The 18251-nt window shown below is 39.0% G+C and overlaps 1 protein-coding gene and 1 long non-coding RNA gene across 2 annotated transcripts in view; both read left to right on the top strand.

Moving 5' to 3' along the window:
• Positions 1-16136, top strand: part of LOC121389943 (ubiquitin carboxyl-terminal hydrolase 5-like) — a 31776-nt gene extending 15640 nt beyond the window's left edge. Inside the window, 13 exon segments of the mRNA XM_041521611.1 lie at positions 148-219; positions 509-581; positions 1861-1983; positions 2476-2629; positions 3428-3485; positions 4094-4216; positions 4754-4811; positions 4813-4843; positions 5472-5585; positions 10374-10517; positions 11647-11783; positions 13134-13257; positions 14437-16136. Coding sequence (XP_041377545.1) covers positions 148-219; positions 509-581; positions 1861-1983; positions 2476-2629; positions 3428-3485; positions 4094-4216; positions 4754-4811; positions 4813-4843; positions 5472-5585; positions 10374-10517; positions 11647-11783; positions 13134-13257; positions 14437-14609 — 1384 coding nt within the window. The 3' untranslated portion in view covers positions 14610-16136.
• A 140-nt stretch (positions 16137-16276) lies between these two features.
• LOC121389945 lies at positions 16277-18019 on the top strand. The gene is made up of 2 exons (XR_005960124.1): positions 16277-16638; positions 16672-18019. It is a non-coding gene; the product is annotated as an uncharacterized LOC121389945 (long non-coding RNA).
• Positions 18020-18251: the final 232 nt, after the last annotated feature.

Below are 18251 nucleotides of genomic sequence, written 5' to 3' on the forward strand. Positions count from 1 at the left end.
TCAATGGAAGCTTAATAATCTTCCAGTAATTTTTTTTCTTTCTTATATCTCTTGATACAGCTCTGATGCTTTTGTTTGTCATTTGTACCACTTGTTTATACATATTAGGTAATCATAAAAAAACTAGCAACCTGTTTGTTATTTCAGATATTTTGACAGAAAAGAAGCCATTTTTCACAATGCTCCAGCTAATTGTGTACAGGATTTCAATGTACAGATGTAAGTGAAAGCAATATAATGAATTCCATATAAATATTAGTTTCATTGGGGTTTTTTAAGTTACTGCTAACAGTTGATTTGTTTTTTTTTTTATTTTACATTAGATAATGGTTTCCATTTCATTTTAAATAATTTGTATGTTTATATCTAATTATGTTTAAAACATTCTGTCCTGCAAAATACTTAGAAACAAACAGTGGCTTATAATATATGTGTTGATCTTTGTTTACAAGTTATGCAATAGTTAATGTTTTAACTGGATTCTGTTTAATTTTGTTTTTCATTTCAGGGCTAAATTAGGACATGGTTTGTTGTCGGGCGAATACTCTCAGTCACCGATGGAGACCGACAAAGTGATTCAAGTGAGTGCTGCTCTAGATCTGTTTGTCTCACTTCTTTTCAACATCATCTGTACTCAAACTAGTGCATATTCCCGTATGGGTAGTAGTCTGGTTCGAACATCCCATCAGCCAATGGGATGACCTAAAATTATTCTGCAGTATGCTCCCTCTTGTTCCGGTCACGCGACTGTAACTTTCTTCTTTTTCCTTCGCTGTTTTAGTTCGGACGTATTATCCTTTTGCTGTGTTTTAATCTCAACAATTTGTCTTTTGCACTTTAAAAGGCAGGTATAACAGTGATCAAAAACTGTTAATGGTTTTGATACACAGGAAAATACTCTAAAAATTACGAATTTGAATTAATTGAGGTTTTTTTTAATGGATTCATTATTTTTTAATGATGTAATGGTATACCCACTTCTAAATGACCGGTTTATCAGAGGCCATGGTAAATTTGTTCTTTTTGTAGGAAAGATCGCTTAAATTCCTACAGTAGATAAATATTGCAAATCCTTATATTCCAAGAGGCATAATATTGATTTAAATAATATTTATTTCTGTTAATATTTAACAGTTGGGATTTGAAGTGTAAATACAAATTTAATCAATTTTAGTGACTGGAGCAGGAAGGATATTGCACATATTAATGTTAATAATTGCACCAAATAATCGACTCGAAGAAAACTGATGTTACAAAATCACAGCCATTTTGGCTTCTGAACCCAGCATACATTATTTCTGTGACACATCTAAATAATCATTAGGCAGTTAATATAAAGACCTAGGCCCTGTTTTACGAAGCAATCTTAGTTCTAAAATCACCTTCGCTAAGATATACTAAGTACATAACTACCTTGTGCACTTTAGGTGATCTTAGCGCCGAGTTCACATCGTAAAATCGGACCCTGCATTGGGCCATCCGCTATTTAATAATCTCACTAATGGCTGCTTGACTCCAATCTCACTACAGGGGTGGGACATAGCCCAGTGGTAAAGCACTCGCTTGATGCGCGGTTGGTCTGGGATCAATACTCGTCAGTGGGCCCATTGGATTATTTCTCGCTTCAGCCAGTACACCACGACTGATGGTATGTGCTATCTTGTCTGTGGGATGGTGCATATAAAAGATCCCTTGCTACTAATGGGAAAATATAGCGGGTTTCTTCTCTAAGATTATACGCCAAAATTACTAAATGTTTGATCTCCAATAGCCATGATTAATAAATCAGTGTGCTCTAATGGTGTTGTTAAAGAAAACAAACTTCCAATCTGACTACATGATTCTGTGTTTTATCTGTAGCCTCCGTCTGGAATACGACCTCAGATGTTCAAGACGCTGATCGGGAAGGGTCATCCCGAGTTTTCAACGAAACGACAACAAGATTCACAAGAGTTCTTTCTGCATCTCATCAATCTGACGGAGGTGAGACCAAGATGGTTGAATCATTTTACCACATACATGAATGAATGAATGAATGAATGAATGAATGAATGAATGAATGAATGAATGAATGAATGAATGAATGAATGAATGAATGAACGGAACGGAACGGAACAAACGAACGAATGAATGTTTAACAACACCCCCACAATTAACATTTTGTTTGGTTTTGCATTGCGATTCAATTCGCAAGTTTCAGAAATCGCTACATAATTTTAAAACAAAGCTTGTGACAACTGAAAATTATTTCATTCTGGATATAAACATGATACAAAATGGAAGTTCGTTTAACATCTTATAAATACACGCTCGGGACCAAGTAAAACGTCCAGTTTTAAGGGGTATCCAGTTTAGAGAGATTCTCTTCTGTACAGATATTTAAAAGGTGACGGTGAGAAACGTCCGGTAAACAGAGGGTCCAGTTTTGAGAGGTTTCACTTATGTCTAAGTTTTCTTGTGTCTGATATGTTTCAGAGAAACAGTAAAGGGAGCGAGAACCCGGGTGAGTGTTTCCGCTTCCAGATTGAAGAGCGCTTGCAGTGCGCAGGTTCCGGTAAAGTGAGATACACGAGCCGGCCGGACTTCTGTCTGTCACTGCCGGTGCCGGTAGACAAGGCAGATAACTTAGGTGAGTAATGTTGTACAGACATCACAGCCCCGGTCGCTCGTGTATATGTTTAAGATACTCTATAGGTAGTACTAAACCAAATAACTTGCACCCAACTTTTGATAGAGAAGTGAACACCACAAGTCCTGTGATTGGTGATAAATGTGAGTGTGTTGGTTGTAAAAAAAAAATAGTTTCATCTGGGCAAAAAATGTATGCAATAGTACCACTGTGTCAAGTAGCCTTGTGCTTGAAACATGTATGGGGTACCTGTAAAAAAAGTACTCATATTTTGTGCAGAACTAGGGTAGTCATAGATGCTACCCATTATCTCAGAAATGAGCAGCTTGACCTGCAATTTTTTTCTGATTCACTTAAGGTTGAGGGGTGGTAGTATTTATATCCGTGGCATTTATGTCAGTTGATATGCTGCAGGTAGGAGTTTTAGCCACATATGCTACTATTGTCGTCTTTGGGATTTGATTCTTCTTCCATATAGTTAAATTGAATCTTTCAATGTTTTCGATATAAATAACGCATTCGAACTCACGTTAATTGTCTTTCCAGAATTGCATTAAAATAGTTAATTTTTCTGTGCTAATTATTGTTTTCTTTGGAGATGTTCTCAAATATGAGCAGATATAATATTCAATTCCATTGTGCCATACCCCCAAAAATCCATTGTGCCATACCCCCAAAAATTCCTTTCTGGCAGAAAACCTGACATATATAGTGAAATTCTCAATAGCTGAAGTTACTGTGGTAGCATTTATAAATAATGTTTGTCCTATAGTTTACTTTAAAATACAACTATTGCAGAGGCAGTGGCTGCTTATGAAGCAAAGAAGAAACAATTAGAAAACAACAAAGAAACAATGTAAGTTGTCCAAACTAAATCTGCTCCAATCTAAATTGGTTCTCTGAATTGAATTTATCCAAACATCGTAATTTATTGGCTCAATACCAACACAATATAATGTCAGGGTTTTCTTATTACTAAAATACTTGTGACATTTTTATTTGAATACTGGGGCAAAGTCTTAGGTTGACATTGTTAAGTTGTTACACAAATGGAAAGATAATTTTAAAAAAAGAAGAAAAAACGCAGCTGAAGTTCCTTAAAGTTCCTGTAGAATTAATTTTTTGTTCCACCAGGGGAGGTATAGGTATTGCATGTTGCATATAAAAGATTCCTCCATAAATTGCTCTTTGTGTCCAGTAACCCCAATCAATGATCAGCATTGCCCTCCTTGCTCTTTGTATCCCAAAAATCGGATCCTGTCGACGGCAGAAAAAATATCCCTCCAACTTGGCTTGGTGCTCTAGGTTTTGTTAATAAACGTAAGACATCGCTTGCTGTGCCCCTGTGGTGTCCTTAAGCAAAACAAACATTGATCTAATTGTTGTTTAAAATGTGCATGGGTGTCATTAAACATGAAATGTATCGATGGGTACAGGCAGTTAATTTTTATTGTTTATTTTCAGAGATCCTAAAGAAATTGTTCGTCCTAGGATTTCACTACAATCGTGCATAGATGCCTTCATGGAAGTCGTCAGTGTCGATGACTTCTACAGCTCAGCCCTCAAGTCAAAAACACAAGCCAAGCAGTACGTGTGAAATATCTTTATCTTCATGTATACTGGTGTGTGTGTGTGTGCGTGCGTGCGTGCGTGCGTGCGTGTGTGAGTGAGAATGTTGTAAATGACAAGTTTGCAACAATATATATTGATTATTATATTTTTTGTAAAAACCTATTAACATTTCAAAAGTTATAAGCAAAAACAAAAAGCCTGCTTTTTCAACAGTTCTCAGTAATTTTCCATTACTATGTAACAGAAATGATTCTAGTTGGTTATGTTTTTAATAAGGTAGGTCTAGTTATATTATTGTATTGTTGTTTTTTGTGTGGGTTTTTTAAATATCCACCCCCACCCCCGAATTATTTTTTCTTTTCCTTAAAAAAGATTTATTGTTTTAGTATGAATTGAAACATTGCAGTGGGTTTGGAAATATATTTGATTAAAAAAATTGTTTAGGCTCTTTTGTTCCTTCTATGTGCATTTAATTATTGCTGAGTATCATATTTTATCCATGTGAATGACATTTTCTTTTCTTCTTTTGTTTGTTTCCTTCCATCTCTCTAGAACAACAAGATTATCCACATTTCCAGATTTCCTCATGGTGCAGCTAAAGAAATTCACCTGTCGGCTATGACTGGGTCCCGAAAAAGCTAGGTAATTATGTCTTAAGAGCTTCCTTATGGAGATCGAGAGTGATCGCTCTCCTGAAACGATGAGGTTTGCTGTGAGACTAGGTGGGAAGTGCTGTAGATCAGAGGTCAGTTGAGGTATTCATGAAAAGAGAAAACAATCAGGTCAGGTCACAGGGATTAACGTGCACATTCAGAGCAAGCTGTTGTAGCACACAACTCTCATGGGCGCAGGTGTCGACTGCCGGCTCCTCCGACCATTACAGGAAAGAGTTTGAGGTGGGTAGAGGTGTCGCCAGTGCTGGCAAGTGCAAGAGAGCACCAGCAGCCCGACCAAGGTCGGTAGCTGGCGGGCACATTCATGGTGTTATTGAATTTTGAATGTTCCATAGGATTAAGTCCGAAATATGAAAAGATAGTGTAGTTTTCATGAGTTAATTTGGGGCGTAATTTGGAATGGCTCATCAAAAAGTAATGGCGCTATCTGAGTAATGTTTGCTTAGTTTTTCGAATTCTAGCTCATCGTGCAACCTTGCTTATTGGGGGCCATCGTGGTCGGTCGCTAGTTTTAGCCCTCCAGCTAGATGACACTATTTGAAATCGAACTCTTGAGACTTTAGAAATGCTGACTCTGTGCTGAATTTTAATTGTAGATGTTTCCATTGATGCCCCACTGGAGCTGGATATATCACGGTTGCGGGGTAGTGGAATTCAGCCCGGTGAAGAACAACTACCTCAGGACCAGCCAGCCCAGCAGGAACAGCCAGGTACAGATTGTTTGTATTCTCTTTAGGTCTACATACAGACTGTGAAATTGTTAGCAGAATTTAAAGCTAAAACTTTCTGAATAATTTTTTAATGATTACGTTTATATAATAAATCATCCTTGGATGTCACATCATGTTAGGGTCGTCAATCGTCAACAGTAAACCATAGTGAGAATGGAGATGCCAGCTTGATCTGATGACCTAGGTCTAATTGAACAGCCATAGACATTTCAGGACCTAGGAGTTACAATTAAGGAGGAATATAATAATCTGACACAGTTCAAGGATTGATTAGGTGTATGAGACAATGATAGAATTTATGACACGGCAAAATATGTATAGTATATACAGGGCTCATGCAAGCCTGTGAAGTGAGCTAAAACTTTGTTTTGACCAGCTTGACTGCGCCGTGTCAGTCACCATACGGTGAACTCTTTGTGTCTCCTTTTTAAACATAGTGACCACTTGCATTGTACACAATCACGGATGAATGGTGAAGGACTTGAGGTGTTAAGGTGTCTGAGAGTGCGAAGCGAGACTGGTGCCACAAAATCATACAAAACGCATTCTGGTAAGAAAGGTTGGCCTACATGTGCTACCAACTTTAATTCTATTGTCAAGCATATGTGCTGGAAACTGTACATGAGTGGGGATCTAGATTATGGCAAGCAAATTTTTTATGGAGTTTGTGTCATGCTCCACCGGAAAATATGCTGTGTGTTCGATAAGACAGGTTTAACCTTGAGACTACTGGATTAATTTTTAACAAAAACCACGTTGAGTGGGTACAAGTTTATAATTTTTACTGACATATATTCACTTAAATGTTTCATAAATACATGAAATAAAGTTCATATATGAATCGGTAACTATTATTTTCGTGCTTTTTTGTAATTTTTATGATTTTTAGATCAGTTAATGGTGATTAAAATTAGGCAAAAAATCGAAAAAGTTGCATTTAGTTAGGATATTTGTGGCCAGCTGTCCAGTATTTATGTCCGTTATTCCTGATAACAGTGGTTTTCTGACCAGAATTATTTTTAAAACCCGAACTACAATTCATATTGCAATATTTGGTGATTTTCATTGGTAAAACAATCAAATTTATTATCAAATTAGCTGTCACAATCAGCTATCGATCCCTGAAAATGACCGCAATGTGCCGCCATTGTTGTCAAGCGAAAATACTTGCCGAAAAAATCAAAACAAAAGCCACCATTTTGAAAAGAAATCTTTTTACTTTTATTATATTTCCATTTCCGGTGAGTGTCTTATGCAAAACAGCGGGAAATATGAATTGGGGAATGCGCTGTATACAGTATACAGTATGTCGACTGACGTGACGTCGGGTGAGATATCTCGCCTGCAGTTTAGATTATTTTAGATTAAAAATTCAAGTCTCCCTTCTGTTAACAAGTTTGCCCTCTCAAAAGTTTGAAAGAGAAGTGATTTCACTCTACGATTTTAACGTCGGGTGTGTTTGTGTCTGTGTGTGTGTGTGTGTCTGTGTGTGTGTGTAATACTAAACAAATTTGACTGTCGTACCATTTTTCTGAAATGAGTGGACAGTTTTGGTATTTGACGAGCGTAAAAATGGTATGACAGGCAAGCAAGTTTAGTTTTTTATTTATTATAAACCAACTGCAAACAAGCCGCAATGCAGAAGTAAGCAGATATCGAGACCTACTACACGTTATTTTTCTACGAATTGGGTCAGTAAATGATCTATGTCACATGTAAACTTAAATGATGTTTCAATGAGCAACAAGACATCAGCAGTGTACAGTTTAGAATTTGTTGCAAAGCTTGCATTAATTGTCAATTAATGAGGGGTTGAAATTCACAATAATTACAGAATTGTTGATCGTACCAGCAAAGATTGAGTTGAGTAAATGGGATTGACTAGATGTGACACTGAAATTTTGTACATAGGGCCGTAAAAAAAGTAGCAGTTTGATGAAAAACACCAGCCACATCGGTTTGTCTTCAACCTAAATATAACAGCCTATCTTATCACAATTGCATATTTCGTAATGGTACACTTTTACATTACACTATTTTGCATAAACACGGTTGGATACATTAATCTCTGAACAAAACACTTTCAACAACAATTTTACGCTTAATGTTTTCTAGCATTTGGAAAAAGGACGCGTCATGCACCCAGTTTATTTTATTGTAGGGAGATGCAAAGTGGCGTCATTCGAATGCCAATGTCATTCAAATAAAAAAAATACCGTGCCAATGCGCGTGCCATTATTACACTATTATAATGTGAAATTTTGTACTGTTTTACAGCGATACAGATAGACGAGTCCAATGTCAAACAGCTGGTAGACATGGGGTTTGTGTGGAATGGCTGTTGTCTAGCTGTGTTATATATATATATATATATATCTTATAATGTGAAATTTTGTACTGTTTTACAGCGATACAGATAGACGAGTCCACTGTCAAACAGCTGGTAGACATGGGGTTTGTGTGGAATGGCTGTTGTCTAGCTGTGTTATATATATATATATATTATAATGTGAAATTTTTTACTGTTTTACAGCGATACAGATAGACGAGTCCACTGTCAAACAGCTGGTAGACATGGGGTTTGCCCGGAATGGCTGTTGTCTAGCTGTGTTATATATATATATATATATATTATAATGTGTACAGCGATACAGATAGACGAGTCCACTGTCAAACAGCTGGTAGACATGGGTTTTGTGTGGAATGGCTGTTGTCTAGCTGTGTTATATATATATATATTATAATGTGAAATTTTGTACTGTTTTACAGCGATACAGATAGACGAGTCCACTGTCAAACAGCTGGTAGACATGGGGTTTGTGTGGAATGGCTGTTGTCTAGCTGTGTTATATATATATATATATATTATAATGTGAAATTTTGTACTGTTTTACAGCGATACAGATAGACGAGTCCACTGTCAAACAGCTGGTAGACATCGGGTTTGTGTGGAATGGCTGTTGTCTAGCTGTGTTATATATATATATATTATAATGTGAAATTTTGTACTGTTTTACAGCGATACAGATAGACGAGTCCACTGTCAAACAGCTGGTAGACATGGGGTTTGTGTGGAATGGCTGTTGTCTAGCTGTGTTATATATATATACTCTTAAAAAAAAGAACCGCAAAAGGGTACAAATGGGTTATAACTCCGATTTTATGTTTCCTACCGGTTCATGCTTTGTGAATATAAGGTCATTGCATGTCCCAAACACATTCCCACGGTTACATTCGATAAAACGCAGCTACTGTACAATAAAGTTCCAAAATGTGAATATTTGCAAAAACGCAGCCACGTGCAAACCATGTCACCACTGCACGTGCGTTGTCTGCACGTGCAACATGAACACCGACAGTATAAAAGTGCAGGGTGTTCGCTTGCCTGGCCTCTGTATCTGGCCGACAGTTGACAATCCAGGACATGCCACGTCTCAGTGAACCGCAGAGAAACAATGCCATCGGCCGACTAGACGCAGGCGAATCCAGAACGGCCGTTGCCAGGGCATTCCATGTGTCCCCAAGCACCATCTCCAGACTGTGGGACCGTTGCCAGCAACATGGATCAACACGTGACCTCCCTAGATCCGGTCGACCACGGGTCACTACCCCCGGGCAGGACCGCTACATCCTGGTACGCCACCTTCGGGAACGATTGACTACTGCCACCTCCACAGCCGCAGCAATACCAGGTTTGCGCAGGATATCCGACCAGACCGTACGGAACCGCCTACGTGAGGTAGGAATTCGTGCCAGACGTCCAGTTCGAGGTGTCATCTTAACACCACAACACCGTCGACTCCGACTGCAGTGGTGCCAGATTCATCGACAATGGCCTCAACTGCGATGGAGACAGGTGTGGTTCAGTGACGAGTCCCGATTTCTGCTCCGACGTCACGATGGAAGATGTCGCGTGTATAGGCGTCGTGGTGAACGTTATGCGGCAAACTGCATGCAGGAAGTGGACAGATTCGGCGGGGGTAGTGTCATGGTGTGGGCAGCCATCTCACACACTGGCAGAACTGACCTGGTCCACGTGCAGGGCAACCTGAATGCACAGGGCTACATTGACCAGATCCTCCGGCCACACATCGTTCCAGTTATGGCCAACGCCAACGCAGTGTTCCAACATGACAACGCCAGGCCTCACACAGCACGTCTCACAACGGCTTTCCTACAGAACAACAACATTAATGTCCTTCCTTGGCCATCGATATCACCGGATTTGAACCCAATTGAGCATCTATGGGACGAGTTGGACCGACGCCTCCGGCAGCGACAACCACAGCCCCAGACCCTGCCCGAGCTGGCAGCAGCCTTGCAGGCCGAGTGGGCCACCATCCCCCGGGACGTCATCCGTACTCTGGTTGCTTCAATGGGCAGGCGGTGCCAGGCAGTTGTCAACACACGCGGAGGCCACACCCGGTATTGACTCCAGATGACCTTGACCTTGGTGGTGTGTCCTATCACTTACTCACAATGGACTAGAGTGAATTGTGAACAATCCTGCAACATTTGGTAATTATCGGACTCACCATTCAATAATTAAATCAATTCTCCAAATGTTACGACAATGTGGTTTTGCGTTTCTTCTTTTGAAGAGTATATATATATTATAATGTGAAATTTTGTACTGTTTTACAGCGATACAGATAGACGAGTCCACTGTCAAACAGCTGGTAGACATGGGGTTTGCCCGGAATGGCTGTTGTCTAGCTGTGTTATATATATATATATTATAATGTGAAATTTTGTACTGTTTTACAGCGATACAGATAGACGAGTCCACTGTCAAACAGCTGGTAGACATGGGGTTTGCCCGGAATGGCTGTTGTCGAGCCGTGTTCCACACCAAGAACTCTGGAGCCGAGGTCGCTCTCAACTGGATCATGGAGCACATGGGAGATCCAGGCGAGCCATTTAATCAGTATTTGTTAACATCAGGGGCTGATTGGGGGAGGGGGGAGCCAGTTAATCAGTATTTGATAACATCAGGAGCAGATTGGGGGTGAGCCATTTAATCAGTATTCGTTAACATCAAGGGCAGATTGGGGGGAGGGGGGAGCCATTTAATCAGTATTTGTTAACATCAGGGCCAGATTGGGGGGAGTGGGAGACATTTAAACAGTATTCGTTAACATCAGGGCCAGATTGGGGGGAGTGGGAGACATTTAAACAGTATTCGTTAATATCAGGGGCAGATTGGGGTGAGGGGGGAGCCATTTAATCGTATTTGTTAACACCAGGGGCAGATTGGGGGAAGGGGTGAGACATTTAATCAGTATTCGTTAACATCAGGGGCAGATTGGGGGGATCCAGTCCCTCCTCCCTGTCTTGAGATGATAGGTCGCTTTTTTCGCAGAATACAGTTTGAAATTACTTTGATAGCGTATCTGATTTTTACTTTGTATTGTAGTTCATTCATTTATTCCCTGTTCGACTTCGTATGGATTTTAATGTTATTTGCAGCTTTTTTTGTGAACTTTCTTTCTGCGTAAATGGAACTATAGTCTGTCCCATCCTCTTACAAAAATGTTTTTTGTAAATAATTTCTGTTTGGTTTGATGTATGAAGAAAAGTTTAAAGTGTTTTGGAAATAACAAAAAAATACTATTTTTGAGTGCAATTTAGACAACCATCGGTTCAGATATAAATAACTTGTAGTAAATTCCATAGTATGAAAAAAGGCGTTCCCTATGAGACGGACTATAAACACATCATGAATTTTATAATTTTAAAAATGTCTTTTTTTCCTCCACATTAAACCAGTTTATGGTAGGTAGGTCCTTTAATTCCTTGTAATTATGTGCTGAAAGCTTTGCCATTAGTTGTGCATATTTTTTCTTAAAATTTTATAAACATTGGACAGAGGAACTGTCAGGTTTACAGAGAACACTTTGGTTTCAAAATCTTGATTAGTGATATTTCTAGTCACTTAAACATTTATTAGCAGTTACTGTTTAATGTTTTAAAATTGTGTAGCGATATCTGAAACTTGCATGGCAAATTGCGACGTGATGTTTTATTTGCCTTGTTGCAGATTTTTCCGATCCATTCGTGTTGCCGTCTGGCACCAAGTCGGGTGAAGCCAATTTCCAACCTAACGAGGAAGCACTGTTAAACATCATGTCTATGGGATTCAACAAGGACCAGGCTACCAAGGCCCTCAAGTCTACGGTACGCTTCTGTCGGTCTGTCTATCTATCTGGGGCAGGATCTAGCTCAGTCAGTAGAGCACTCGCTTGAAGTGATTTGATCATAGGATCAAACCCCCTTGGTGGACCCGTTCTCCGATATATATTTTTTCACCCTGTCCAGCCAGTACCTCATGACTGGTATGTTAAAAAGGCCATGGTATGTGCTATCCTGTCTGCGGGATGATACATATAAGAGATTCCTTGCTACTAATGAAACAATGTAGCGGTTTTCTTTCTTAGACTAATAGTCAAAATTATCAAATGTTTGACATCGATTAACCGACGATTAATAAATCAGTGTGCTCCGATGGTGTCCTTAAACAAAACAAATTTGCTTCTCTTTTTTTCTGTCTGTCTATCTGGGGCAGGATCTAGTTGAGTTGGTAGAGCACTGGCTCCAGCTGCCTGTATCTTAGGATCAAACCCCCATGGTGGACCCATTCTTTGATTGATTTTTTTTTTTTTTTTTTTCCTGTCCAGCAAGTGCCCCACAACTGATATATCAAAAGCCATGGTATGTGCTTTCCTGTCTGTAGCAAAGTACATATAAAAAATCCCTTGTTGCTAGTGGTAAAGCACTCGCTCCTGCCAATGCACCATGACTGGTATATCAAAGGCTGTGGTATGTACTATCCTGTCTGTGGGATGGTGCATATAAAAGATCTCTTGCTGCTAATCGAAAAGAGTAGCCCATGAAGTGGCGATAGCGGGTTTCCTCTCTCAATATCTGTGTGGTCCTTAACCATATGCCCGATGCCATATAACCGTAAAAAAATGTGTTGAGTGTGTCGTTAAATAAAACATTTCTTTCTTTCCCTTGTTGCTAAAGAACAAATGTAGCAAGTTAACTCAGCATATCAGAATTATGAAGTGTATGCATCCAATAAATGATGATTAATGAATAATGTGCTCTGGTGGTGTCGTTGAGCAAAACAAATCACCTGTCTGTCTGTTTCTTTTCTCAATGTCTGCCTCTTTAATGTGTGTCTCTTCTCTTTTTTATCAGCATGTCCCTCTATGTTAGGATGTGTGTGTGTGTATTTTTATGTCTCTCTTCTTTTCTTCCTTTTCTGTTTGACTATCTCTAACTTATCTGCCTGTCTGTTTCTTATCTTTCATCACTCCCTCCCTCCCTTCCCCCCCCCCTAACTCTCTCTCTCTCTCTCTCTCTCTCTCTCTCTCTCTCTCTCTCTCTCTCTCTCTCTCTCTCTCTCTCTCTCTCTCTCTCTCTCTCTCTCTCTCTCTCTCTATCTCTCTTCTCTTTTTTTGCAACCTGTCTTGTGTGAGTGTTATTATTGAAAGAAGATTGATGAGTGGTGTTGTGTTTCAGAATAACAATGTGGAGAGAGCTGTTGATTGGATCTTCAGCCATGCTGATGAGCTGGAACAGCCAATGGAAACTGAGGAGCAGTCCACCGAGACAGGGAGACAGGCATATCGAGACGGATCGGGAAGTGAGTAATATTCTGTTAACCTTTTTGTGTCAGCGCTGGAATGATGTCACGGCCTGAGACGTCATAGTAATGGAACATGTAGCATGCTGTCACCTCCACAATGGAACATGTAGCGTGCCGTCACCTCCGCAATGGAACATGTAGCGTGCCGTCACCTCCGCAATGGAACATGTAGCGTGCCGTCACCTCCGCAATGGAACATGTAGCGTGCCGTCACCTCCGCAATGGAACATGTAGCGTGCCGTCACCTCCGCAATGGAACATGTAGTGTGCCGTCACCTCCGCAATGGAACATGTTGCGTGCTGTCACGACTCAATGGAACATGTAGCGTGCTGTCTCCTCCACAATGGAACATATAGTGTGCTGTTACCTCCGCAATGGAACATGTTGCGTGCTGTCATGACTCAATGGAACATGTAGCGTGCTGTCACCTCCACAATGGAACATGTAGCGTGCTGTCACCTCCACAATGGAACATGTAGCGTGCTGTCACCTCCACAATGGAACATGTAGCATGCTGTCACGACTCAATGGAACATGTAGCATGCTGTCACGACTCAATGGAACATGTAGCATGCTGTCACCTCCACAATGGAACATGTAGCGTGCTGTCACCTCCACAATGGAACATGTAGCGTGCTCTCACCTCCACAATGGAACATGTAGCATGCTGTCATCTCCACAACGTAATTAAATAAATGTAAAATTTGAAAAGGTTTTCAACTGGCTTGGATGGTGTAGTGGTCAAGCGGTAAGCTTTAAGGCTTGCACAAGCTTCAGCAAAATTCTGATTTTGCATAACCCAGAAAAGGATTGCGTAAAACAAAATTGCATAACCTATTTTGTTTGCATTAAAGTTTTCTTGTATTATCATTAAAAAAAATTCAAAACCCATTGCTGGGACTGATTGGTTATTCTAAATAAAATTACTTTAAACAGCCAGTATTACTGGTTATTGGAAAAAAAATGTGCAATTAAGAAAATGTCCACGGCAAAAAAAAAAACCATGCCATTAAAAAAATCCTGAATATAGTCCAAGGCGAAAAAGTGCCGTGGAGAATTAAAAACTACACGGCAATCTCCACGGCATTGCCGATTGTCGTGGGCAGTTGCAGGGGTTGTGGAGGATAAATTCAAGTTACTGATTTTCTTTTCTTTCTTTTTCTGTTTTTTTCCAGAATACAAGCTAGTTGCCTTCATCAGCCACATGGGAACATCGACAAACGTTGGCCATTACGTGTGTCACATTCTGAAAGACGGCAAGTGGGTGATCTTCAACGATGAGAAGGTTGCACTCTCAGAACACCCTCCCAGAGACCTAGCCTACCTGTATCTGTACCAGAGAGTCTGATCTTCTTAACAGTGCTCATTCGATCGCCATTGCTGTTAAAAGCGTTAAAAAGAGTTCCATGCATGTTATGAAACTACAAGACAAATGACTTTAAATGGGTGATGAATATGTACAAGGGAGCAGAAATCTTAGGGTGACAGCATTACATGCCCATTGTAAATGCATTACAAAAGTCGACAATAGGTTAGGAATGAACTGTGAAGTACAAATATTGGATAGGCAATGAAATACAAATACATGACATTTTTTTCCTGTTAATCTTTCTTAAGCAAGTTAATATGTGCATTTTGTAAAACAAAGGACAATGATCTAAGGTTATGTAATGTACGTGGGAGGATCAGGTCAGGTCATAGGGCTTTATGTGCACATTCAGTGCAAGTTGTTGTCGTGCACATCTGTCATGGGCACATCTGTCATGGGCACATCTGTCATGGGCACATCTGTCAACTTACACCGGCTCTTACGTCCATGACAGGAAATGTCAATGGAAGGATAAACACCAGCCCTTGCAATTCACATCATCTTGCGACGCAAATATTTTTACAAATAATAACAAAGTAAATATCCATCAATGGAAAAATGCCATTTTTTGGCAGCACCAACTCCTACAATTGCCATGGCAATCGGCAATGCCGTGGAGTTTGATAATTCTCAACAGCACTTTTTTTGACGTGGACTACATTCAGGATTTTTTCAATGGCATGGGGTTTTTTTTTTTGCCGTGGACATTTTCTTAATTGCAGGGCTTACAGCACTGCTGATTGCTGTCATGAAGTTGAAATACTGCACTACTGGGTTGATAGTGACATGCCTGTTCAAGTGTTTTAAAACATAAGACAAACGTCTATGATCTGTAATTAATGTACACGGAATACACATACTGTGTTAATAGTTACTTGCATGTTGTAAAGCACAGGGCAGACATCTATAATTTGTTATTAATTTACAAAGGATAACGATACTGGGTTCACAGAGTTACTTGCATGTTGTAAAACACAGGACAAATGTTGATGATTTGTCACAAATGTGCAAGGGAGCAAAATTACTGGGTTCAGAGTTAAGTGCCCTTTGTAAATGAAAAACAACGGGACTAACGCCTTATAATGGGTGATGAATATAAACGGGGACGGAAACATTGAGTTGACACAGTTGCATGGCTATTTAAAAACATTCATGACAAACATGATTGAATATTATGTTAATATGGAGAAGAAATACTGGGCGTTTGCAATCAAATTTGGGCTGAATTTACAAAACCTGTTTTTAACTTGCATGCATGTAACTACTTATATTTATAATGCTTAAACACCTGTGCTTCACCAAAAAACAGACTTTCTGAATTCGGCCCATAATGTTTTGAGGTGCGTTTTTTGTTGTTAATTTGTCTTGACTGTTATTTGCTTGTTCTTGTCATGAAATGTGAAGTTCTTTATCGGACAGTGTAATGTAAATTCTTGATGTTCTGAATCTGGTCGACAGTAAAATCTTAATACATGATGCAGCCCTTGGAATCTGCATCAAGATTCACATGATGTCTTTCTGTTAATAAAAATATACTGATGGAAAGAAATAAAGGATCACACAGATACAGGGTAGCAACAAGAAATAATGACTGCATCAAAAATCAATTGATATTGTCAGAAGTTGACTGGGAACATATAGGCAGCACAGTCAACACTACAGACATTCAATTCCACATTACAACTTGGTATGAAATACAGACATTACTACGCTAGTAGTGAATTAAATATGGTCTACAATTTGATGTGTTCCCTTATTTCTTTCCATCAGTGTATCTTTGCTCATTGGATACTTGCAGATTTTAAACAATGCCATATCATTCTGGCACAGACGTTGATCCATCAGGGTTATGACGTCCACGGATTCCTGAGGACATTCAAAACAGTTTTACGATAGACATTTGGAGACTTATATCTACTAAATACGATGCATAACTGACCAAAATGATGACTGATGCTATTCCATATTTTAAATTTATTGATGCTTCTTCATCTCTTTGACGGGTTTTGTCGTTCAGATTGTCATTAACTATAAAGATGAGATCTCAAGCTTATTTGCAATGCCATCATCATTTCATCTGTACAAAGTTGTGTCTGCTTTATAAAGCCAGGTGCAAATGTGGGGTCATCTAGTCAGTTAGCTCATGGTGTAAGACGTGAGTGTATTATGAGTCTAAATTCAAATTAAATAGATTGAATTAACATTTTTGAAATAATGTCCTTATAAACGTTAAAACTTGGATTATGATGTTATGTAACGAGTTCAGTTTTTGCTAAAAACAACAACAGGTGAGTCATCATTTGAAATAATGTCCTTATAAACGTTAGAACTTGAATTATGACGTTATGTAAAGAGTTAAGTTTTTGCTAAAAAAAAAACTGAGTCCCCACTCCCACAACTCTCCACACATGCTTGGAAAGTTTTTGACTCCAGGTTTTCTCCGGGGGGGAGAATGTAATATCTTAAACGTGCTTTGTCGTAGTTGCATAATGGCAGCTTCCTGTCAAAATTATTTATTAACTTCTGCTTTAAAACGTAAACATTACACCTTCCTCAATATCCCCATAAACATTACTGTCAAATAGTTTAATTTAGTAGTAAAAAAAAGTTTACTGGAAAATCCTAAGTGGATGACTTGCAGAATTGCATGTGTTCAGTTGAGCCAAAGTTTGCCAGTTGCAACACACATTCTCTGAAAAACCTGAGGTTAAACCGTAATTCATTCATTCATTCTGACAAACCTGTCTAGATGTCAACAGTCAACGTGCCAATGTTTGTGGATTTGTATATTTCATAAGATTTGTTATGAAGTAAAATGTCTGAATTCTATAGTCCGTGTCATCCTACAAATACGTTGGAGGGGGGTTGTAAATAATTTCAGTTTGGTTTGACGTAAGAAGAAAAGTAAGTGTTTTGGAAATGACAAACAAAAAAAAGAACACTATTTTTATGTGTAATTTAGAAAACAATCTGTTAAGAAATAAATCATATGAGTTATACATGTAGTGGTACTGGCTCCCATTTTTGTAGGGAAGGGGGGCAAACATGCTTTTTCCCCGAATGTAATGAAAATGCTGGCTACCAAACAACTACGTGTATATAGGGTTGTAAACGAATCACGACACATTTTTACATGGATTACAACTAATTTTAAGGGTAGAATGATGTGTTAAAAGGTCTCAGGTTAGCACATTTTGCCCGAATATCTCTATTATTTTTGCCTGATATTAAGGTATTTTTCCAGTACTGGTTTGGAAGGGGGGGGGGGGGGGGGGACTATAGTTGTACGTTTTTCACCATTGTTTCATTTTTATAAATTGTTTAGTGTTTTTCACCTCACCAAATCCCCAAACACAAATAAAATTGGCAAAAGTCTTTTGATTAATAAATGATTCGTTAGTTTTTGTTTGTACTACATTGTAGGCCTATACAGTGTTTAAAACATGTCGGTAATATTATATAGTGTTTGAAAAAAACCCCAAATATTTTATTAGTCCCCTACCGGACCAACCGAAGGAAACTGTAGGTTTCATCTTTGTCCGTCGTTCCCACGGTACTACGTATTTTTTCGGATGTTTTTTTGTTTTTTCCATAATGGCGATTTGCATATTTTTGACAGAG

Source organism: Gigantopelta aegis, chromosome 15, assembly GCF_016097555.1.
Source record: "Gigantopelta aegis isolate Gae_Host chromosome 15, Gae_host_genome, whole genome shotgun sequence".
NCBI classification, from domain to species: domain Eukaryota; kingdom Metazoa; phylum Mollusca; class Gastropoda; order Neomphalida; family Peltospiridae; genus Gigantopelta; species Gigantopelta aegis.